The sequence below is a fragment of the Python bivittatus genome, unplaced genomic scaffold, assembly GCF_059951505.1.
Source record: "Python bivittatus isolate LINGU-HERP-01145 unplaced genomic scaffold, Pbiv_v1 ctg000580_np1212, whole genome shotgun sequence".
Taxonomy (NCBI): domain Eukaryota; kingdom Metazoa; phylum Chordata; class Lepidosauria; order Squamata; family Pythonidae; genus Python; species Python bivittatus.
In genome coordinates, this window is record NW_028277087.1 from 25839535 (window position 1) to 25865365 (window position 25831).

General features: G+C 37.1%; 1 protein-coding gene across 4 annotated transcripts in view; it reads right to left on the minus strand.

The window, feature by feature from the left end:
- The window catches only part of MARK3 (microtubule affinity regulating kinase 3), an 89691-nt gene that overhangs the window by 34081 nt on the left and 29779 nt on the right, over window positions 1-25831 (minus strand). For all 4 annotated transcript variants that reach the window (XM_088149794.1, XM_088149793.1, XM_088149791.1 and 1 more), the window contains 7 exons: window positions 20519-20584; window positions 8973-9043; window positions 6443-6499; window positions 5206-5442; window positions 4969-5088; window positions 2037-2136; window positions 1715-1827 (listed from right to left, as the gene is read on the minus strand). In XM_088149794.1, coding sequence (XP_088005920.1) covers window positions 1715-1827; window positions 2037-2136; window positions 4969-5088; window positions 5206-5442; window positions 6443-6499; window positions 8973-9043; window positions 20519-20584 — 764 coding nt within the window. The remainder of the gene's footprint in view (window positions 1-1714; window positions 1828-2036; window positions 2137-4968; window positions 5089-5205; window positions 5443-6442; window positions 6500-8972; window positions 9044-20518; window positions 20585-25831) is intronic.

A 25831-nucleotide genomic window follows, 5' to 3' on the forward strand; every position in this document is an offset into this window, starting at 1 on the left:
GAAGAGGGAGAACTAAAATATTTCCTATCATTTTGGAGAGTTTTAAAGGTAGTAATGGGAGCAAGAGTTTTCCCAACCTTAACACCTCCTGGAAAAAAAGTCAGACCAAAATTACTATTTTTGATGCTGTTCCTAGGCCCCTGGTCAGGGGGCTGGGAAGATCAAGAATGGGGATAGGAGGGCTTTGCCTGCCAGAGGCTTCCTGCTCCCATTTCCTACCTTAAACTTGGGGGAAAAAAGCCACTGCAAAAATTAGGCCATTTTGCCAATGAATTCGGATTGCACAACTGCAGTGTGCTGGGAGGCTGCATGCAGCCTTCAGGCATCCTACCATAAGGCATCTAGCTGAAATTAGTTCAAACTGACAAAGCCCAGAATTATCAAAAGCTTTTTTTCAAAGCCATCCAACATTTTAAGATCAGAATCATGTGAGTCTTAGTATTCCCTATGACGCTCTACGGAAGCGAAAGTTGGACTTTGAAGAAGCAGGACTGGAAGAGTATTGATGCTTTTGAACCTTGGTGTTGGAGAAGACTCCTGAGAACACTGTGGAGAGCCAAGAAAACAAACCAAAGGATCTTTGAATAAATCAACCCAGAGTTCTCACTTGAGGCACAAATGACCAGGCTCAAATTATCCTACTTTGGACACATATGCAAAGACCTAGCTCTCTGGAAAAGGCTCTAATGCTGGGAAAGGTGAAAGGAAAATGAAGAGCAGGACGACGACCAGCAAGGTGGATGGACCCAGTTACAGTGGCAATGAGTGCCCCACTGGAAGACCTAAAAAACCAGGTTAAAGACAGTTTGTCATGGAGAAAATCTGTCTATGTGTTTGCTAAAAGTCCACAACAACTTGATGGTGCATTATCAATCATTCAATTCAACATTTTGAGCTGCTGTGGTTATTTTCTCTTTTCCTAATTCCAATTAGGAACTAGGAAAAAAAAAGACAGATTTCATTTTAAAACGTTGACAGCTATACAGAAAACATAACATTCACTAGCGCTTCCCCTACCACTGCATGTTTGGTATCAGTTGGCAACTGCCACTGAATAATCAGAGCTTATAGTACTTCAGCATCACTGAAATTAAGATGTGCATCTGACATCTTGCATCTGCATCTCCCTTGATCACAGAGACCCGATGTAAGAGCAGGACATCGTAAATAACTGGCCATTTCTTTCTATAACCATCATCTTCAGTTTATCAATGCTGAAAATGATCCTCTCTCTTATAAAAAGAAAACAGATGCATGTAAAATAATAGAAGCACAGTGAGAAAATGTAATCCTGCTTAAATAGAACCACTACTGTTCCAGAACTCATGTTCTCCCGGTTTCTAGCCTGAACCTTAACTACTACACCAAACTGGCTCTTTCCTAAACATACTACTTCAAGTGTATTAAGATGCTTGTTAAGCCAAACTATCATTTGTTTTTATATTCAAGGCTATAAGCCAGTTCAGATATCTTACACCATGGTTTACCAAGAGGGGAATGAGCTGCTGCAAGCCTTAAATTAATGTGTCTACTTAAAAAAAACTGCTGCACAATTGAGATGGGAATTAACTTGTCCTGCTAAATACTGAACACACACAGACACACACACACACACACACTATACACAGAGTGCTAATTTTTAAAGGGTTAATAATATGCTTTGTGATTATACTTAGCCTATAATATCTAATGTTAGCTTGCAAATTTTACTTACCTCTGATGATTTCCTCCCCAGTAGTAAGTATGTAGCAGTGATTTCATCATATTTCATTTTACTGAGAGATTCCTGAATTTCTTCTTGAGAATATCCCATTCCAACCATAATATCTAAAAAAGGAGTTTTCAGGGTTGATTGACATACTATATAAATTAGAGATTTATAACAGAACATTTAATGTAATTTACATAAATATTATCATGGCCAAGATCTTTCTCCTGTCTAAATTTGCACATTTAAGGAAGCAATATCTCATATTACAATGTACACAATTTACTGTATTAAATATTCATGCCTCCTATCTTCATCCATTGGTTACCTATTCTCTTCTGGTCTGAGATGTCTAGTTCTGGTTCCACAAAAGGTTTAAGTTCATCATCCTCATGTCCTGCATTGATCCATCTGTCCTTCATTATTTGCTGCAAAGAGAATTTTTATATTATCGTAACAGTAACAAAAATCTCTAGTAAAACTCACATCTTAATACTTTAAGTAACTGAAGGCAAGTAAGCTTGCCTTATCTGAAGAATAAGCACTGGCACTTGCCTTTTCTTCCAATACTCACACTGCCTTCATCCTATATACAGCAAAATAAATAGTATATATTTGTAATCTGTGGCAATATCATTTTCCCAGATCTTACTTTGCTGTTCTGCATACTAATGCACCAGATGTTGATTTTAAATTCTAGAAATGGCTAAAGAGGGTATATACTTAGAACTAGTTCAGCCTATATTGAAACATCATGATTCTGTGACCTAGCCTTTCCATTGCAGTCCATCATGTCCCCCCACAATTGTAACTACTGAATCTTCTGTTGGACACTTACTGGGGAAGGAACGAAAGTGTGGGATGTTTCTGGTACATAGATCCACTTTGATCCAAAGAAAGGAAGAAGTGGTTCCCTCAAAGGGAATAGGGAGAAGTATGGGTCATTTAAACAATCTTTGACTTCTTCCTAGGAATGAGATGGGATAGATGCTTTCTGCTAAAAAAGACAAGTCTTAGTGGCCAAGTCTTAGCAGCTATAATCTCTGTGGTCACAATACAAAAGAAAGAGAAGGGGGAGGCATGTTAAGAGAAAAGGAGGCATGCTAATAAGAATCCTCCATGATTCTGTAGCAAAGACAGAGGGTCAAGAGGTTGGGTCCATTCAAAGGGAATCACCTGTAATGCTGAAATTTCAGATATCCTGTAGTCCTTTTCCTTAAATATCTTCTATCTGTAATGTCTTCTCTTTTTGCCATTTAAGAGATTGTATAAAAGAGTAGGGACATTTCTCTCACAAGGGGTATCAAAAAGTCTGCTGATTCACTGTAAGTATCATTTCATGTATGTCATATTTCCATTGCTATGAAACCATAAAGACTGTATCCAAGGGTACATTCTACCAGACGTTATTTTCACCAACAGCTTACCAATAGGATGGTTTGTGGAGGAATTAGCTTGTTATATTTTTCTACTTAATTCTGAGATAGCATGGTACAGTGGTGTGGTGGCTGGCTTGTACCAGCTTGCAAGAACTGATTGTTAAATTTTCTGGAATTTTGTGCTGGTTGAGAGCAGAGCTGAACTACTATGCCAAGCATGCAAATCAGCTGTTCAGCTGTTATCAGTGCAGCATGGTAGCAATGAAACCAAAAGAGCCAATTGTTAAACATTTACAAGCATACCACTTAGTTGGTACTTAAGATTCCTTCACATAATATAGCTAACACAAAGGATAATATCTGGGCTGCAAAAATCTGGACAACCACTAATGGCAAAGGGTGTTTTCTGGATTTTTGCAACCCAGGTACATTAGACCTAGGATAAGGCTAACAAAACATACTCATCAAGATGGTTACATAGTATTTCAAGCATATCAGAACCAGTTCTTGAGAAACCCAAAGAGAATGATATTACTCTTGTGTCCAGCTTGTGGGCTTCTCAGAGACAGCCTGTTGGCTACTATTGGAACAAATAGTTTAGACAGATTCCTACTCTGATTCTCAAAGTGTGTTCATAAATCACTTTGAGGCTTGTTTTAAACAAGTGATTTCTAAGGGAGAAGAGATTATAAGGGCTAACATGGACACAACATGGGTATACAAATTACTTTTGCTTTCATTTCTTCCAGAAAATAAAATAATCTAAATATTATTTATTTAGGATGTGTGTCTGTGTGTGTGTGTGTGTAAACACTTCTTCTGCCAAAACATCTTAATGCAGTTAATAAAAATAGTAATAAAATACATAATAAACAGTACATTAAACAAATATAAAATAATACTCAGTATCAAACAAAGCAATCACTAAAAAGGTGGAGAAAACATTTTTCCAAATGTCATATTTTAATAATTTAATTTAATTTAATTTAATTTAATGTTCTACTCTCAGCAAAAACAAGAGCAAAAGAGAACTTCTGAGAATTGACAAGAACTATTTTGAGAGGATTCAACCAAATCATCTGGGATTCAAGCATAACTTGCTTAACAGGGAAATATATTAGAGGAAATTAAACAACATTTAATGTTTAATTATGCACCAAGCTCTATGTGGGGCTGCCTTTGAATTGCACCCAGAAGATTCAACTGATCCAGAATGCAGTAGCATGGGTAGTGATGGGCATGTATGAGTGAGTGAAGCCCCCTTTGGGTTGTGTGGGTCAAGAAATTGTCCCTTACTCTACTTGTTCAAGACTATTTTAAACAAGTGTTTTAAAATATCAAGTTAACATTAGAAGCACCAATACAATTGTTGCCAAAGCTCAAATTTGTGGGGAGTGTATTGGTACAAAAATAAATCTAATGATTGGCTAGTATTAGATTGCTATAATGAAGATGTTTAGTTGGATTTAAACTCACAAACAACACTTTAGGTGGGACATACCACCTCTATAAAATTAAAAAACTTAAAAGCACCAAGAAGAGAGTTCGTAACTGACAATACACTGATTCAGTCAAACTGACAGCACCATGGTTTTCTGAGCATAGTAGTCAATGTTTGTACAGCCAGCAACAATGAGACTTGAGTTTTTCAAGTAATGAACAGGGCATGGGAGGTTAATTATACCTGGTATAAAATATGCTGCATGTATTTTAAAATATCCAACCCTATTTTCTCTTTCTGCAACTGAAAAACAACTTGGAGATCTAGGAGATAAAAAGCTAGTAAGGAATATATTCTATGCAAAAATAAATGTAAAGATTACTAAGTTTAGTAAATGAATTACAGTGAAATAAGAGTAAGTTTATCAAATATGTTATTACCTCAAGAGTGCCTCTTTTAGTTGGGTTTAGCACCAGGAAACGTTTTAGGAGGTTTTCACAGTCTGTTGACATGTAGAAAGGAATCCTGTATTTTCCTCTTAGCACTCTCTCTCTCAGTTCCTTAAATCAACAGTGATCAGAAAATTATAAAAAGCAGTCAATATGCTGATACAGCTGTGAAATGACAATAGAAATGTCTCCCCTCCCTCACCTTTTAAATATAAATTAGGTATATACCTTTAGATTCTGTCCATCAAAAGGTAGAGATCCACTCACAAGAGTATAAAGAATGACACCTAAGCTCCAAACATCTACTTCAGGTCCATCATATTTCTTGCCTTGGAAGAGTTCTGGAGCAGCATAGGGAGGGCTGCCACAAAATGTGTCCAGTTTATTTCCAACTGTAAACTCGTTACTAAAACCAAAATCGGCTATTTTAATGTTCATGTCTGCATCAAGTAATAGATTTTCAGCCTAGAGGAAAAAATAATGTGATAAGATTTTTAGTATGTGTGTGTGGGGGTTCTTGGCATAAAAAATAAATAGTTTTCTCTATCTGATGGCCCTCAAGATATGGTTTATCTAACTGGCCTAACAGTTAATAAGATTTAACAGATAAAAAGCTGAACATTATCTGGCAATTGGAAACACATAAGGCATGTAAAATATACCCAATCATATGTTACTGCTTAATAAAGACTCGTTTTTATGATAAGATAGCAAAAGGAGTTGATTTTTCTGAAAGCTGAAGTTTCATAATGACTCCTAAGATAGCTTAACCTGTATTGGTTCTGATAACAGGATTTCCTGAATTAAAATTGTTTGGAACTGAGGAAAAAAGGAAAGGGATGATGGAGGCCTTTGGTAGTGAGAAACTGAAGTAAAACAGTTAAAGAGACTTTTGAAGGTGGCCATTGAGGAAGGAAAGCCAGGAAACAGGTTTAAAATCTAGGAACAGCAAATGAAGAACTGAACAAATGGAAATTTAAGCAGAGATGCTGAAAACCCAAAAGAAGATGGAATTATGAGGATATGAAAGTATGCACCATCTGGAATGTTGCTCCTGAGCAAGAACAACTTTTCCTAGAGACAAGGAGTGATAGAACAAGAAACATAGATAGTGTGAGGCTATGTAAAGCTTAAAGTGAGAAATTAGAAGTGCTGCCTCTACTTTTGCCTTTGCAATCAGCTTGTACTTGTGCAAGAGAACTCTATTTAGTATTGAAAACATTTTGAACCACTTTTTTTGTATCTGTTTCCCTAACAATATGCTCAACTTTATTAAAATGTCATCCTATTGTGGTTAATAAGGCAAGTATTTTACTCTTAACATGCCAAGCAATAGTTCACATTTGTCACAGAATGTAATCCTTTATTTTTTCAGACTAAAGCATAAGTTAAATGCAGGATTTAAAAAAATAGACTAAAAATGCAACTTATTTTCACATAAAATTCTTTATAGTTCTCTTCTTACCTTGAGATCTCGGTGAACAATATGCTTTTGATGGCAATACTGCACTGCAGATACGATCTGGATAGAAAATAGGTTCAATAATAAAAATTAACATTGTTTGTAGAAATAAGATTTGCAGTCATACATTCTAGCAATTGTGCTTAAAACTAGGAGGAATTACAAAGTCAATACAAGACATATTATGAGTACTAAAGGCTGCAAGTCTAAATATATTTAACTGTGGATAAGTCTCACCAAAATTAGTAAGGAATTATTCAAATAATAATATTTAGGACAAGACTGAAGGCAAGTCTATTATTTACATTGGCTATTGTTGCAGCAGCAACCCACTGTTTTTTTTTTAAATTTTATTTTCTAAGAATTCCCATGGGTCCCAAATAGGCATATTTGAAATAAAAGGCATTCTTGAAATAAAATTAATGATGCAAGCCAGTCCTTTACTCTGTAGCATGTTAATCCCCATATTTAAAAATAAAAATCTATTTTTAAAAAGTAAAGTGAGGGTAGGAACCTGGGTGCTAAGAAAGTTGTTTGCAGATTCTAATGGTGATACATAATTATGCAAAAGTAATTTATTGTAGATTTCAGGAAATAAAAGCTACTTCAATAACATAGACAAGGATTTATAATATAAAGCCTGAAACAACCAATTCTAATGAGGGAAGCAAATTTGCAAGACGGCACAAGAAGCCTATATGGCCGCAACAAAATGCTCAGTGAAGATCTGAAAATTAAAACAGCACATATAAAGGGCACATATAGGTGGAGGAAAGAGTGACATGTCACCAAGGAAGAGTACACAGAGATAGTCCACAATTGCTATGGCAAAGGATGCTAAGAGCAATAAAAGGGTCTCATTCAAAAATGTTTAAAATAAGGAAGAGAAATAAATCTGTGTATCATCTACACAATTAAGACTGCAAAATACTAGCAGGTAAAAAAGAAAAGATGAATTACTCAATTCCAACTTTTGCTCAGTCTTCCTCAATAAGATGGGATGTGTTCCATTAGGCAATTGCAAAGAGCAGAATGAAGGGGCAAGATTAAAGCATGGGACTGACAGAAATATGGTCAGGAAATAGGTTTACTTTGAATAAGTTTAAATCTCCAGGGCCAGATGAATACTGAGGAAACCTCTGACTGAACCTCTATGAATTGTGCTGGAGAAATCCTGAACAGCTGTTGAAGTATCAGATGAACGTAGAGACCAAATGCCCCTACCTTCAAAAGAGGGAAAGAGGAGGATCCATAGAACCCAAGCTGGGTTTTAGGCTGGGTATGAGACTGAAATAGCATTGGTCACATTTGTGGATAACAACCTCTGGAAGGAGTGGGGTGGAGGGAGTGCTCATCAAATTGGAGAGAGGAATCATGTGGAATGCCACAAGGAGCTGTTTTGGGTTCTCTACTCTTCAATATTTTTATTAATTATTTGAATGAGCAGGTGAAGGAAATGTTTATCAAATCTGCAGATGACACAAAATTGGATGGAATAGTAATATCCCATACAACCAAATAACATTCAAAACAATCTTCACAACTTACAAAAATGAGCTAAAATTAACAGAATGAAATATAACAGAGACAAAAGTAAAATTCTTCACTTAGGAAAAACAAATCAGTGTACAAGTATAGGATGAGGAACATCTGGCATAACAGCACTTGTGAAAAAGGTCTTCAAAAACAAGTTGGTTGCAAACTGAATATGAACCAACAATATGATTATTACAAAAACAGCAAATGAAATTTTAAGCTGCAACAAAAATATTGAAATCACAATAGTTCTATCTCTTACTTCTACTTAGTTTTACTACTACTAGGTTAATCAGACCACCCCTCAAATGTTGTGCCCAGTTGTGGGCACCATACTTTAAGAAGAAGTGAGACAAACTGGAACAGGTTCTGAGACTAGTAAAACAAATTATCGGGGGACTAGAAACTGAGTCCTATGAAGAGACATTGAAAGGACGGAGGTGTTTAGACTGAAAACAAGAGGGAATATGACAGCATTCTTTAAACATATGACAAAGTGTCAAACAGAAGAAATCAAAATCTGTTCTCATCCCACAAGGCATAACAATCAATTTAAGACAGAGAAGGCACATTCTCACTGAATATTAGGAACATTCCATAATAACAGCAATACTTTTGTTCTTCTTTATTTGACATACTAAAGCAGAAGTGTGACAGACATAAGTTGTCAATGCTTTTAGATTCCTTCATAGAGTGGAGATTAGACTTAATGGCCTAAACAGTCTCTTCCAGCTCTATGATTGGATTCTTCTATTAAGAATATGCTCCACTAATTTTAATGGCTTCCTTGTAAAAACACTGAGTTATGGAGGAGTTACCTTTCCATGATGCTGTACCATATAACTACAGCATCAACATTGGTAGACTGCAGTCACATTGTTGAAGTCAATTTTATCAGTATTTTCTACCATGAACAAATACCACCCTATGTTAAGGATGAGATCAGTCACTGACTGGAGGAAATCTTGAAACATTTTATATCAAAACATCTTCGTACCTGTCTAAATTTTGCTCTTGCTTCCTTTTCCTTCATTCTTCCATGTGCAACTAGATAATCAAATACCTCCCCTGTAATTAAGGTACATGAAAGAAAAACAGATAAGTTAATGTTCAAATAGTAGTTAAATTATTGTTCATTGTGACAATACATTTATAACTGGAAATAAACAGAAATAGAAATACTTGTTCATGTGTAATCTTATATATTTCTAAAAGTGGACCATCTTTATTTCATGTTATATTTTATCAAACATTTTTAGAATTGTTATACTGTTTCTATTACTTTTCTTTCTGTTTTATATTTTAATACTTTAGAATAATTTTACCACAGCTAATTTTAATTAATTTTAATTAGCTAATTAATTACAATTAATTTTAATTTTCAGCAACTGTGAACTGTCTGGAACTCTGTGGAGGATAAATGGGGTATAATTGTTTAGATATGTAAACCAAAGGTCTACAAGCAATGATAGCAGGAACAGACAGTGCAGGCTAACCCTCTCTCACTCATGTTGGAATTGGTATCCAAAAACATGCTCTTTCTAAACTTGGTGAAGCAAGATAAACATTATGACTAATAATAATCAATAACACCATATCTAATTTTGATCCAAAATGGTGATTCATTTATATTAGTAGATTGCATAATTCAACTACATGTTGCCTGAAGGAGATTCTTTTGCCTGTCCTCAATCTCCTGCAATAAATGTCATTGGATAATTAAATTTTAGTAACATGAGGAAGAAAAAACTATTATTCTTTATACTGTATATTATACTATTTTTAGTTTTGCATATGATTTGGTAAGCCATGATCATGTTTCATTTTTTTCTAACTGGAAAAAAATGGTAGTCTTTCTTCATAGGGAAGCATGGACTGTGTGCATGGGATAATTCAAATATTGGGCATGGCATAGTACCAACTTCTTCCCCATTCTGTATATTAAATAAGGTCAAAATTATTGTTGTAGCAGTATCACAGAAAGCTAGATCAATACTGGTCGGAAACTAAAGAGGTTTATAATGAGTTGTATCCAATGACAGCAGGAAGAGTAGAAATGTGATATATGATTATAATATGAAGGGGGAAATTGTTGTTGTTTAGTCGTTAAGTCGTGTCCGACTCTTCGTGACCCCATGAACCATACTGCGCCAGGCCTTCCTGTCCTTCACTGCCTCCCTGAGTTTGCTCAGTTTCATGCTCATTGCTTCAGTGATGCTATCTAACCATCTCATCCTCTGCCGTCCTCTTCTCCTTTTGCCTTCAATCTTTCCCAGCATCAGGGTCTTCTCCAAAGAGATCTCTCTTCGCATTAGGTGGCCAAAATATCTGAGCTTGAGCTTCATTATCGATCCTTCCAATGAGCAATCAGGGTTGATTTCCTTTAAGATTGACTGGTTTGACCTCCTAGCAGTCCAGGGAACTCTTAAGAGTCTTCTCCAGCACCACAGTTCAAAGGCATCAATTCTTCGGCGCTCGGCCTTTTTTATGGTCCAGCTCTCACAGCCATACATTACTACTGGAAAAACCATAGCTTTGACTATGCGGATCTTTGTCGGCAAGGTGACGTCTCTGCTTTTTAATATGCTATCTAGGCTTGCCATAGCTTTCCTCCCAAGGAGCAAGCGTCTTTTAATTTCATGGCTGCAGTCTCCGTCTGCGGTGATCTTGGAGCCCAAATAAATGAAGTCTGTTACTGCTTCCATTTCTACCCCTTCTATCTGCCAGGAATTGATGGGTCCAGATGCCATGATCTTAGTTTTTTTAATGTTGAGTTTCAAGCCAGCTTTTGCACTCTCCTCTTTCACCCTCATCAAGAGGCTCTTTAGTTCTTCTTCACTTTCTGCCATTAGGGTGGTATCGTCCGCATATCTGAGGTTGTTGATGATTCTCCCTGCAATCTTAATTCCGGCTTGTGATTCTTCCAGCCTGGCATTTCTCATGATGTACTCTGCATATAGGTTAAATAAGCAGGGTGACAGTATACAGCCTTGTCGTACACCTTTCCCTATTTTGAACCAATCGGTTGTTCCATGACCGGTTCTAACTGTTGCTTCTTGGCCCGCATACAGATTTCTCAGGAGACAGGTAAGGTGGTCTGGTATTCCCATCTCTTTAAGAATTTGCCACAGTTTGTTGTGATCCACACAATCAAAGGCTTTTGCATAGTCAATGAAGCAGAAGTAGATATTTTTCTGGAACTCTCGTGCTTTCTCCATGATCCAGCGAATGTTGGCGATTTGATCTCTAGTTCCTCTGCCTCTTCGAAACCCAGCTTGTACATCCGGTAGTTCTCGGTTCATATATTGCTGAAGCCTAGCTTGTAGGATTTTGAGCATAACCTTGCTAGCATGTGAAATGAGTGCAATTGTGCGATAGTTTGAGCATTCTTTGGCGTTGCCCTTCTTTGGAATTGGAACATAAACTGACCTTTTCCAATCCCGTGGCCACTGTTGCGTTTTCCAAACTTGCTGGCATATTGAGTGCAGCACTTTAACACCATCATCTTTTAGTATTTTAAATAACTCAGCTGGAATCCTGTCATCTCCACTAGCTTTGTTGTTAGCAATGCTTCCTAAGGCCCACTTGACTTCACTCTCTAGGATGTCTGGCTCAAGGTCAGTGATCACACCAGCGTGGACATCAGGGACATTAAGATCTTTCTTGTATAGTTCTTCTGTGTATTCTTGCCACCTCTTCTTAATCTCTTCTGCTTCTGTTAGGTCCCTGCCTTTTTTGTCCTTTATCATGCCCATCTTTGCACTAAACGTTCCTTTCATATCTCCAATTTTCTTGAAGAGATCTCTAGTCTTCCCCATTCTATTGTTTTCCTCAATTTCTTTGCATTGTTCATTTAAGAAGGCCTTCTTATCTCTCCTGGCTATTCTCTGGAAATCTGCATTCAGTTGCTTATATCTTTCCCTTTCACCCTTGCTTTTCGCATTCCTTCTTTCCACAGCTATTTGTAAAGCCTCATCAGACAGCCATTTTGCTTTCTTGCATTTCTTTTTCTTTGGGATGGTTTTAGTTGCTGCCTCCTGTACAATGTTACGGACCTCCGTCCATAGTTCTTCAGGCACTCTGTCTACCAAATCTAATCCTCTAAATCTATTCATCACCTTCACTGTGTACTCACAAGGAATGTGATCTAAGTCATACCTGAGTGGTCTAGTGGTTTTCCCTACATTCTTCAATTTAAGCCTAAATTTTGCAGTAAGAAGCTCATGATCTGAGCCACAGTCAGCTCCTGGTCTTGTTTTTGCTGTCTGTATAGAGCTTCTCCATCTTTGGCTGCAAAGTATATAATCAATCTGGTTTCGGTATTGACCATCTGGTGATGTCCATGTATAGAGTCGTCTCTTGTGTTGTTGGAAAAGAGTGTTTGCTATGACTAGCTTGTTCTCTTGACAGAACTCTATTAGCCTTTGCCCTGCTTCATTTTGTACTCCAAGGCCAAATTTGCCTGTTATTCCGATTACTCCTTGACTTCCTACTTTAGCATTCCAATCCCCTATGATGAAAAGGACATCTTTTTTGGTGCTAGTTCTAGAAGGTGTTGTAGGTCTTCATAGAAGCGGTCAACTTCAGCTTCTTCAGCATCAGTGGTTGGGGCATAGACTTGGATGACTGTGATATTGAATGGTTTGCCTTGGATACGCACTGAGATCATTCTGTCGTTTTTGAGGTTGTACCCCATTACTGCCTTTCCCACTCTCTTATTCACTATGAGTGCAACTCCATTTCTTCTAAGGGTTTCTTGCCCACAGTAGTAGATATAATGGTCACCCGAATTAAATTCACCCATTCCCGTCCATTTCAGTTCGCTGATTCCCAAGATGTCGACGTTCAATCTTGTCATCTCATGTTTGACCACATCCAGCTTGCCTTGGTTCATAGATCTTACATTCCAGGTACCTATACAATATTGTTCTTTACAGCATCGGACCTTCTTTTCGCTTCCAGATACATCCACAGCTGAACGTCCTTTCGGCTTTGGCCCAGCCGCTTCACTCTTTCTGGAGCTACTTGGAAATGCCCTCCGCTCTTCCCCAGTAGCATATTGGACACCTTCCGACCTGAGGGGCTCATCTTCCGGCGTCATATCTTTTAGCCTTTTAACATTGTCCATGGGGTTTTCTTGGCAAGGATACTGGAGTGGGTTGCCATTTCCTTCTCCAGTGGACCACATTTTGTCAGAACTCTCTGTCATGACCTGTCCGTCTTGGGTGGCCCTGCACGGTATAGCTCATGGCTTCACTGAGTTACGCAAGCCCCTTCGCCACGACAAGGCAGTGATCCATGAAGGGGAGGGGGAAATTGCCAGAAATCAAATTGAGTTTTCCTATACCACTAGAGCAAGATTCTTCTGCCCAGTTATGACCAATTTGCCACCATCTACTTTGCAGCGTAGTCCCATATTTAGAGCCTCTGGTTCTCCTGAGATATTTTTTGCACACAGTGACCTGCAGATGGCTATTGGGGAAATTACATGAGCTGCTTTCCCATCATATAACAAATATAGTCCACATATTATTAGAGAATTGGAAAGAATTTCTGGATAACATACCTTGCATTCCTCTAAAGCCCCCCCTCCCCCGCCAACAAATGCATATGTAAGAAATTACTTCTACAATTGAGGGAGCAGAGACTGCTGTCACTATGCTTCTATACTTGAGAGAGTGGCGTGACTACAAGGAAGATCCCTATAAATGTTCCTCAAGCTTGGAGTTTGCAAGAAAAACCTATGCCGAAGCAACAAGTCCCAGTCTTGGAAAACGTGTGAAAGCTCCTCACAAACCCATTTCTTCAGGCTCTAGAAAAGGGTGGTTCAATTTCCAAAATATTTAGGCCCCACAGAAAAAAATCATACTCCCAATACCAGTTCCAGTTTGGAAGTATGTGAATAAATACTGCAGTGAGGGATGGTCCTGTTTCAGCCAACTAACCATGCTCTCCTCCATTCCATTCCCACTCTCCAGGTTTCTGTTTTCTTACCTTTAATCAGTCAGGATCCACTAACGTAGATATCCTTAGTTGTCACTGGGATATTTTGAAAAGCCCCCCCAACCCCCCATGCATCAATAAAATTGTTTTGGCTGTACAAAGAGCAGCAGTTAGAGAAATGTGCCCAGCATGTTAGAAAATGTAAACTGATTACTATATTAAGATACTTATTTTTTTCCTTTTAAGTTTTAGTATGTGGCCAGACAGGATACATCTTCATACTGTCTGAAAATATGTGGGAAAAAATACTTAAATATTTTAGAAAAATAACATTGTTCCAAACTGAAACAAAAAGGTTACCTGAAGAACTGTCTCACCCCCATCACATCAACCTGTCCCACCCAGTCAGGCAGAGAGGGCATGTTGCAGACCCCATCAGTGAGAGAATGTCGGCTGGCTGGGCTCAGGAGGAGAGCCTTCTCTACCATTGCCCCCGCCGTTTGGAATATTCTCCTCCCAGAGGTGCAGCAGGCCCCTGCCCTTCTGGCCTTCTGGAAAGGATTAAAGACCTGGCTCTGCCAGCTTGCATGGGGTGATAACAATCTTACCCAATCCTGGGGGTGGCTGGTGCCTTGATGACGCTCCCTGAGTGACTGCCAATTTTATATCTATCCTTGGATCTATTTATTTTCTACTTATTAAGATCATTGTATTTTGTAATTTTAATTGATTTTAACTCTTTTGTAAACCACCCAGAGAAGGGCGGTGACAAATTTGATGTATAAATAAATTAAATAAATAAATAAAAGCTATGTACTGATTAAAGAAAATCCAATTAAAAATACACCCTAAATATATTTACAATACAGCAAATTTTGATTGGCTCAGAATGAGTCTTCCAGGAACATGCATGCTAACAAATCATGCTTTGTTATATTAATTAAGAACTGTAATTTGTTCTTTTCAAACCAGCTAAGAGAAAAAAATCAGAAAGACACTGTGAAACAAAGAAGTGCCCCTAATTTAGTATAATATGCAAATGAAAAATAAAAGGCTACTCATAATTTGTTAATATATTCTGTCATGGGAAGAACCAGTTGTATTATGAGTAGCTTATACCAGAACATGTTCATCTGCTACTGAGGACTAAAGTCATGAAAAAGTCAGGTGTAGTCAGGGACATCATTGATTATCCCCCATCCCGTCCCGTCCCATCTGAGTTTGTTTTAATTTTTTCCTGTTCTTATCTGTCAGTACATCATTATTTTCTCTCTCTTTACAGCAGTGATACAGCAATGGAAATGGATAAACATTACTTCCACTGCCAGTAATCTGACAATATATATCTTTTAGCTAGTCTTTCAATCTTTCATACACATTTTAAATATGCATTATCCAAAGTTAGAGTAAAATAGAAGGCCAACTAGAAGAACAAAGAAAATCAGATATACTTTGACATACAGGTAGTCTTCAGGTTATGATGACATTTGGGACCACAATTTCCGTTGCTAAGCAATGCAGTTGTAAAGCGCAATGTCATGTGACTGCATTGCTTAGTGACGGCAATCCCAGCAGTCCTGGTTACTGTCATAATTCCAGAACCATGTGGGTCGTTAAGTGGGAAGAGGTGGGAGTGCCAGGCAAGCAGGCCATGGATGTGTGCTGTGGGCAGGCGCTATGGAGCTGGGCAGGTGCATGGGTGCTGCGGGGGGCGGGGTGTTGCTATGGAGTGCGGGCATGCAAAAAAGCTGAAGGAACAGAAGTGACTTCCTGCCAGCTTCCCCAATGATTTTGCTTGTGGAAAGTCGGCACGGAACTCCAGAAATCTCAATCAATAGATATGTAGTTATTTCTGGTAACCCTTAATGGACTTCTGCTGATAAGGAATGAACAATGAGGCTTTTGGATTTTATTTATAGTTAAGAGATGAGATATGGGACAAAGAGGGCATTTGTTGTATTTTAAGAGATGGTGATAAGTTACTAACATTGTTTATACTTGTGATGAAGGGAGAAGTTACTTCTTTATATACTTTCTTTTTTTATTTTATTCTTTTTAATTTTTTTTCCTTTTCTACACTTTTCCCCCTATTTATGCACGCATGCATGCATGCAATTTCTATAGCCACCCATCTCAATCTAAGTGACTCTGGGCGGTGAACAATTTCAATCATTAAAACAATTAAAACAATTACAAATTATACATATAGGCAGTCGAGAATTATAATAATTACATAAAAAATAACAGTCGAACCAGGTAACGGGACCTCTCACGCTTTTAAAGCCTTATGAAAGGTAAGCAGGGTCTCGGCCATCCTGAGCTCCAAAGGAAGGATGTTCCAAAGGGCAGGGGCTACTACTGAGAAGGCACGCCTTGTGGTCCCCACCGGCTGACATTCCTTGGCTGACAGAATATGCAGCATCCTCAATCTACTAGACCGAATTAGACAAGTAGAAACTATTAGGAGAAGACGGTCCCTTAGGTAACCCAGTCCTAAGCCATTCAGAACTTTAAAGGTGACATACAACCAGTACCTTGAATTGCACCCGAAACATACCGGCAATCAATGCAGCTCCCATAGTAGTGGTGTTACATGTGCCATATATCTGGCACCATTTACTACTCATACAGCTGCATTTTGCACCAGTTGAAGCTTCCAAATGCTCTTCAAGGGCAGCCCCACGTAGAATGTGTTGCAGTAATACAAACAGGAGGTAACGAGGGCATGAGTGACTGAAGAGAGCCTCCTGGTCCAGGAATGGGTGTAACTGGTGCACAACCCGAAGGTGTGCAAAGGCCCTCTTAGCTACGGCTGCCCCCACTCTTTGAGCAGGAGCTGCAAGTTCAAGAGGACCCTCATATTGCACACCATGGGGCAGTGCCACCCCATCCAAACTACCAAAGTAGTTTGTATTAGTTCGTATTATTTTAATTGTAATCTCTAATAAAAATGATTATATATTAAAAAGGAAATTGCAATCACGTGACCATGGTTCACTGTGATGTCATAATTGTGAGCCAGGCACCAAGTGCCCAGATTGCAATCATGTGACCGCAGGAATGCTGCGAAGGCTGAAACTCCGAGGACTAATTGTAAGTCCCCCTCATTCAGCATCATCATAACTTTGAACAGCTGCTAAATGAGTGGTTGTAACCAGAGGACTACCTGTATAATGGTCGTAACGAGAGGACTACCTGTAAAACCATTCATGAAACTCTTTTATAGGTTCTAGGCTCAACTATTTTACATAATTTAGATAGATAATTTAATGAATCTAATCCCAGTATTAGTTTTAGACTAGGCACTGTGTTATGTTATTGACAATTTGCTTTTCCCCAAGCTGTATTGTTAAAAGCAGAATACAGAACAAATAAAATTGCAATAACTAAAACGAACAAGCCAGCTTTAAAAATTTAGAAACAGCAGAATACCCTTCCCCCTCCCCCAATTTAAACAAATGCATTAAATACTGAATGCTTCTTTAAGTAAGCAGGGTCCTGAGGTGTCATCTGTCCAGATGGTAAGATTGGCTGGAGAGGCCCTCTTTAAAAAACTCCTGAATTCAAAGGCTAGATAGAAAGGACAGGGCTTGGAGAATGAGGAATCCATTAGCTGCTCTGAGTGGTCAAGGGATTTAAATCATCATCATCGGCAATGGGAAAAGCCATAGATTTTCCAGGCATAAAAAATATTGCTCAGTGTTGACATCATCAATAAAATAGGTGCTTCTTGTACCCATCCATCTTATCCCTAGTAGGCCTCTGAAGCCATTGTCAGTGCTCGGCAGGTTAATGGAGTGAGACTGATCTTGGATAATCTAGCCTAAGGCCATTAAGTGCTTTAACAATCATCAACTGCATTTTATACTGAACCCAGAAACAACAGAAAAACAATGGAGCTGGTAGAAAATCACAGTTCCAAGTTGACTGTTGGGAGTTAGCCAACCAGTGGTCTAGAAAAGGATTAGTTTTGCCTTATTTAGATGGTAATAAGATCTTATACAGAGGGGTAAAATTTTGCATGCATATATCACTTATTACATAATTCCTTGCCAATGCTTATGCTGCATAAAATTACTTATTGTATTTTTTTGTGGAGGAGGAAGGGAGATTCTTTGCTATAAGCCTGTACAATTATTGATTCATTCAGCTGAATTCTATTCATCACCCATATAGAGTGGCCCACCTCCCATTTTGCTGCTGGAGCTGTCATGCTTCTAGAATACAATAATATAGCTATCACATGAAACAATCTGTATGCATGTATTTGTATGCATGTTTTTGTTTGGAAAAGGAAGGCTTGGAATAGCTTTCAGCTTGTAGGCACTGAAATATGCCTCTTTCTACCTGCAGGGCAAACTGCAAGAAGAAATCAGAACAATCAAACACCTCATTTTTGGAAGACAATACAACATCAAATATTGGGACTGTCCAGAAATTAATAAGGAAGTAAAATTAAAAACTGAAAGTGTGACTAAACTAAACTAGAAAAATGTTAAAATTGCAACTAAACTAACCAATCTTCTAATCATAATATAAAAATACTTTACAAAATACTTTAATGACCAAGTATAAAATATATACAAGGAATTTGTCTTCGGTGACAAACAGCAAGATCAATGGTGCGTTGATTGTGAAGCCACAAGGGATTTAATGTCAGTTGAAGCCCAATATGAAGAGCACCCTGACAGGAAGTCCTCGTCTAACAACCACAACTGGGACCAGAATCTCAGTCACTGAGCAAAGCGGTTGTTAAGCGAGACACCCACGTGATTGCTTCGCTCAACGATCGCAACCCACGCATTCCCAGTTGCAGTTGTTGAGCAATCTCCCAAGTCATTAAGTGGACAGAGCAAAAGAGCTGTCTGCTGAAACCCATGTAGAGCTGAAATCCTCCCAGTAGGCAGCCCTTTCACTCTCAAATGTTCCTAAAGCCTGCCGAAGGGTTTGCCCTCCCCTCCATGGATGGAGGGGAAATCCTTCCTGAGGATGGAGGAACAGAGCTCAAATCTTCAGGATCTGAGCTCCATTTCTACCTACCCACCACTGAGGGGAAGAGGAAACACCTTGGTGGTGTGAAGGAACAGAGCTCAAATCCTGAAGATTTGAGCTCTGTTCCTTCACATTGGTGAAACCTGAAACCACCCACCGCGGAGAGGGGAAGGAAAACCTGTCAGCGGTGTGAAGGAACAGAGCTCAAATCTTCAGGATTTGAGCTCCGTTCCTTCACACCGCCAAGTCCCCAATGGGGAAGGCAGCAGAGAAGATTGCAAATGGCAATCACATGATTGTGGGGTGCAATAAATGCATAAATGCAAGCTGGTTGCCAAGAGTCTGAAATATGGCCACATGACCATGGGGGGAGGGTGGGACGATGTTTTACAATGGCCAAAAGTGCTTTATGGGCTGTAAAGGACCCTTTCTGAGGCCACAGTAACTTCAAACCATCGTTAAACAAATGGTCGTTAAGCAAGGACTATCTATATTTCATTTCTAACTTTTAAAATAAATAGTTAAGTAAACAAAGCTAAATATGAAATGTACAAACACAAAATTATTTAAGAAGTAACTGAGGACTGGGGGAAGCTAACTGGTTCTAGAATAGTAAGAAAGTAACTGTACTGACTCCTGAGGAGATAAAGTATCAAATTATTGTTAAAAATTGACAAAATTATTTCAAAGCATTATTCAGATGCTTTGAAACCATTTAAAAATTATTTTGTAATTGTATTAAATATGAATATAAATGAACTGTTCTCAGAGTTAATCTTTAATCTGAATCAGTGTTCTTTACCAGTGTTCTTTATCACTGAGTAGAAGGAAGCTATTCTATATAAATGAAGAATCTGTCTGATCATTTCTTACGAGTATTTATATCTGCTATACATAAATAAATTGTTCTGTCCAGGAACAATCAGATCTCTTTTATAACTCTTCATGACTGAGATTTCATTTTGCTTTCCAAAATGCAGAGTAAAGAGGAAGTAGTAAAGATAAAATTATCTTGTTTGCAGACAATTCTCAGGCTTAACCCCAAACGCTATTTTGACAGCTAATCATAATAGTCTGCATATGAAATATTTTAAAGATAGTTCCTCTACAGATAAAAAAGAAAGTTGCAACTGATATACTGTGTACAAAGGACAAACCAGTGTAAAAATGGTTATTTATTTGCAAATTAACATGTTTTAGGAATTAAGTTTCCAACACTATTTAGGAAATATATAAAGTACCAAAGACATCTGGAAGGAATACAGAGAAAAATACGCATTTCAAGAATTGTACTTTTTACTTATTTGCCCAACTGGATGGAAAAGTAAATATGAATAAGTAAAAAAACAATTATCTAAATGTGGCAAACAAATTAATAAGTACAACTATCCTTTGAAAGCACAAAACATCTAAAGTTTTTGGAGCTGTATTCTAGATGACTCTCTTAGTCCTTACTTAATAATGAGGGAAAACTAATCTGAAAATAATTAAGTATCTTTATATTTACAATGAAAGGAAAGGGGTGATTCTCAAATTTCTTGTTCAAACATCTAATTTTATGTATATGGATGCTAGCTAAGTGTTTTGCTTGCAAATGTTTGAACTTACCTCCACTTGCATATTCCATGATTAAGTAGAGTGTTTTTTCAGTCTCAATTACTTCAAATAATTTAACTGGAACAATAACAAAAACAAAAAGAGAGAGAGAGAGATAACTGGTTTAGAGATGCTATCAGTTATACATATCTACTTGGACAATTTTTGTCTATGTACTTCATTCTCCTATCTGATATTCCAAGTGAGTGTTATCAAATATCGTAAATATTGATAAAATACTTATTTTAATCAAGTTTTCCCTGGCATGCAAGAACAGCAAGGTATTGTTAAGCACATTACTAGTACAAATTTGGCTCCTTATGCAAATTGCCATCCCAATTTTCTACTTAATGTCCTTTTGCTAGAAATGCTAAGGACTGACTCTAAAAAGTATGTTGTTTTCACTGAGTCATAGCCTCTCCTTAAGCTGAACTGCATATTCTATAATTAAAATCACAGGGGAATCTCAAAAGCAGTTTACAGGCAGGGATGAATATTCATAGAAAAAATGTCAAAAGCCTCACGAAACATTTGTCTAAAGAAAGCTCTCTGCATTGTAGCAGTAGCATTTTTTTTTTCTCTATTAGGTGATGCAGACTAAAGTTGCAGTACTGAAACCACGTACAAAAGCCATAAGACCAGATCCCTAAGTGGTTTCAGAAAGCACCAACTGATTATGTTTTAGGAAGCCAACTTTTTCCCCCTAGGAGAACAAATCAAAGGCTAATGCAGAAACATTCAAGTGATACTATCCTGTTATTTCACAATCACATATAGGAGGTTTAATACACTAGGTAAGTAAACGTATATTAGAGTTTGTGGTATACAAGGCAACTAAATCTATTCAAATAAGCAAGCTAAAGCTATAGTAATGAAGTAATAATACCAAGATATTATATCAATCATACAAGAATAGACAGTCATAACCTAGCTCTCAATTGAGTATCTCACAATTCTCACTTGAAATCAACACAAGATTCGCTTTAGACATCTTCTCAAGATAATATAAGAATTCATTAACGCTAACAATAATTTTATTTTAAAATCTGAAAATCAACTTTTGCCATTATCACTCTTTCTTAAGGAAGTCAGAGAATCATGAGTTCTATCTAGCTGACTAGGAGTCAAAGAGAAAGTTTTATTAGGAACAATTAAAATCCTAATGATACATCTTAGCTCTGAGCCAAACAGATGATATGGGAGTTGTATTCCCCCATTCAGAGGTGTTTCACAATTTGGGGGTCCTATTGGGCTCATAGTTCCTGCTCAATCAGGAAGCAGCAGCTGTGGCAAGGACTTTTGTACCGTTACATCTTATGTACCAATTGTGGCCATTCCTGGATCAGGGGGCTCATAATTACTCATGCCTTAGTGACCTTCCATTTATATCACTATACTACATGGAGCTGCCCATAGAAAGTATTTAGAAACTACAGCTGGCAGCTTCTAAAAGGCAGTGACCCAGGAAGTGATGCTTGTCTCAAGTGATTCCACCATTTTGGAAACTGTTTTGGTTGCTGGTTGGCTTCTGGATGTAATTCAAGGTGTTGGTTGTCACCTCTAAGGCTCTACATAGCTCTGGACTTGAGTTATCTGAGGGACCACCTTCTGCCTTATTCATACACAAATCTGATCAGGTCAAATCAGGTCAACTTCAGACAAAGCTTGATAAAAGTATGGAACCTTACAAGAAAAATAATAAGTCCATCAATTTCACTGCTAGTCTGTCCTTTAAATGCTTTTTATGCTGGAGACAACTACAAAGTGGAATTACATATGTAAATATGGTCCATTCAGATCCCACGAATAGACACAGGAAGAATTATCTGGCAAAGGCTGCAACATACCATAGCTAATGTACCTACAAATTGTTGGAAGAATATAAACTGGCTTTAAAAACGAGGGAGGGCTTCTAAGAAAAATGACAGAATTTGAAATGCTCATATAGAATCAATACCATCTATTAAGCGTATATATAAACTGTTACTTAGATATGACACTGAGACAGAACAAATGAAAAAATGGATGATAAAATGGATGCAAAACAATACAATTATGAAACAAATCTATAAAATTTACTCCAAATTATAACTTAAGAGAAAACTGGTATAAAATGTTTTATACTGTAGATGGTATACATCTCCGTCAAAAATTGCCAAGATAGACAAATCATATAGTAATACATACTGGAAATACCATGAGACAGAAAGACATGTAAGGACATGCCCATATGGGATGGACATGTAAAAAAAACTCTAAAGTACTGGGTAGAAATACACAGCACTATTCGGAGAATTTGAAATGAAACTACATTTTTTTAAACTAGGCATTATTCCAAGACATATCAACAAAAAATAGTTTGATTTTTTTTACTAAGATACATGTTCACAGCCACAAGGATAAACTTAGCACAATGCTGGAGACACGTTACTGATATCAGACCAGGAACTTAAACCTTGGAGAATATGCAGTTATGGCAAAATTAACGGCATATATTCATACTAGAAGTTTGACCAAATTTAAGCAAAAGCAACTTCCATATAAATTACCCATTATGCAAAAAGTATGGTTTTTAAAGAGAAAATAATTGACCAAAGAATTGAAATCAGAAATACATGAAAATTGTAAATATTTATAAATATTGTATATCTGTCAGAGTACAACAAAAGGGAAGTTAGAAACTAAAACTTTGCTTCTAATGTTTTTAGTAGTTTTTTTCCCTTCCTTTTTAATGGTATCTTTAAATAACAAAATAAAAGAGACTTTAGCATTCAGCTCAGAGATTCAAAAAGATCTTTAAAATCTTTTCCTTATTGTTAAAAATAACAATGTATTTTGTTTTCTATGATTAATTTCCAATCAACGATATACTGAGAGCTAACTGTACAACTTTCGCAACTTCTTTGTCCACTTACTGATATTATAACGTTGCATCATGTTTTCCTTTCTTCCTTTTTTGCTTCTTTTTTTCCCCCTTCTCTTTTTAAAAAAGATTAATAATATTTTAAAAATATCAGGTTAACTTCCTCCGGGTCCTTTCTATGTGCCATTTTTAATTGCTACCACTGTATTTTGGAATTCCCTCCTTATGGAGACAGCTTCCTCCTTCCCTCCTGGGATTTAGGAGAGCAATTAAGGTGGTTGTTCCATCTAGTGCAGGAGGAAGGCATGCTATGAATGACTGTTGGAAACTGATGGGCACATAACTTTGTATATTTTCTCTTTATTATTTTGTTGTCAATTTGGAGATTATTTATTACTTTTGAGCAAGTTGCTTTTTTATTTGATGCCGATCTAGATTGTTACCCTTCAGGAATGGACAACATGCAAATGAAGCAAATAAATAATGAAAAGAATATCCAAAGTGTTTAAATTTACAATGATTTCATCCTAGCTGCAACTGTTACGGTTTTTGAAACCTTTTCTTCAAAAGCAGTTGAAAGAAATCAAAATGGCCTTGAAGTAAACCAGGAAGAAACATTATTGCTCAGCTTCCTAATACTGTATATGCACACAATATCATTTAGTTGTTTGTGCTAGGATATTATCTATGTTTAGATAAAGAAGTGATAGATATTTATAAATTAATTTGAACAGAGATGAGCATATTGCTACTGGAAGAAATTTATAGAAATAAGGCAAATGGCCTTCTGGTATTAATGCATCCATTTTTCGTAATTATAAACTCTCTATATTTCATCTGGTTAGTTAAGTCTCAAGCTAAGATTACAATTTTTATTCAATTTCCGGTGAATTTATGAATCTTATTAAAGAACAAGTCTTCCTACATACATGATTATTACAAAATTTAGTACTAATTGAGAACTAAACATTGCTACAGAATGATACTGATTAGAGACATACAAGATTCAAAATGATTCCTCTCAAATAATTCTTCAAATTAATATTCACAGCTGAAACATATACTCAGATGACATCTCAGAAAACATGTGATCTAATTCCTTGCTTTTCTCAAATTAGAATCATATGAACACAGCTACAATACTAATTAATGTATGGTTTTTTTGAACTAGGTGTTCTTTAGCATGGCAGCTCCAAAGAACACTTGAACTACATATCTTGAGAAAAAAAAACATTAATTTAAAAGAAAAAAGAAGAAAAATGTGAGTTTTTTCTGACTGGTTTACAATAATAAAGAATCCCTGACATATATATAATGTAATCAGTGTTGACGACATGAGAATTTAATCCAAGAGTAATACTCTCCTAGCAGCTGCAAACTAGTTACCTCTTTATTCTCTTCAATATCTAAACTACAAAATTGCTAACCCAAAGAAATATGTACAGTAAAATCTAATTTCAATACTGGTATTTACTTTTAAACTGGTTGGAACCGATTAAGATGATATAATTCAATCTCATTTGAAAATAAATGTTTGTCTGGATTATAAATTCAACATGTGCAACACTCTGCTGAATGCTGCAGAGCTGCAGCAGATCCAAATATCTTAAGGGCAGATGATTAGTATCTTGAAACTGGGGAAAATTTTTCCAACCAGATAAATTATTTTATGGATAACTTTCCAGAAGTTGTATATCAGCAGCAGATCAAATGGAATGTAATGGTGCATACCATTTATTAAGGCTATTAGATCTGAGCTGCAAAAAAAGTTTACTGCCATTCAGTGGCCATCTACATTTTTTTCAGTCTAGATCTGGAAGCCTATATTCTTACCCTCCATTCATATTTCCCCCAAATCCTTTCTGCATTTCTTTCATAATCCTTTTCCCCAGCAACACTTCTAAACCTTTTCTTGCTCTCTCTCCTCTAGTGCTCTCTGGTGTCATCTTCTATCCACGTCCTTGCTTTATTCTCTATTACTCCCACTCTTTTTTCCTGTGTCTTCTTCCTCTCCTGTTACCTTGAAGCTCCTCAACATGTCACCCAGGTGAATGAGGGCTTGCTTGGGGATGGAGGAAGACAGAAACAAAGCTGAATAAGTGTTTGTTGAGAGCAGCCCAAGCCTTTCCAAAAAGAATTAATCTAAGTAGGGCATGCTGGAGCAGATATAAAGAAGAATAGTGCCCAAGGTAGTAAGACAACTGCACAAAAGACAAAACCAGGGCAGAACCAAACATAGAAAGCAGTCTCTTCAAATGAGTGGGACCAACTGAAAAGCTTTTCAAGATGCATCTAACCCACTGGTTCCCATATCTCAACAATTAATATTCTTCAATATACTTCAGAAAAAATCTGGATTATCAGCTGCAGTGGATATGTACAACTGCTTCCTCTGAAAGGGAACAAATTGTGGGCAATAGAAAGTATTCATATACATCCAGAGGGCTTCTGACTTTGAAAAC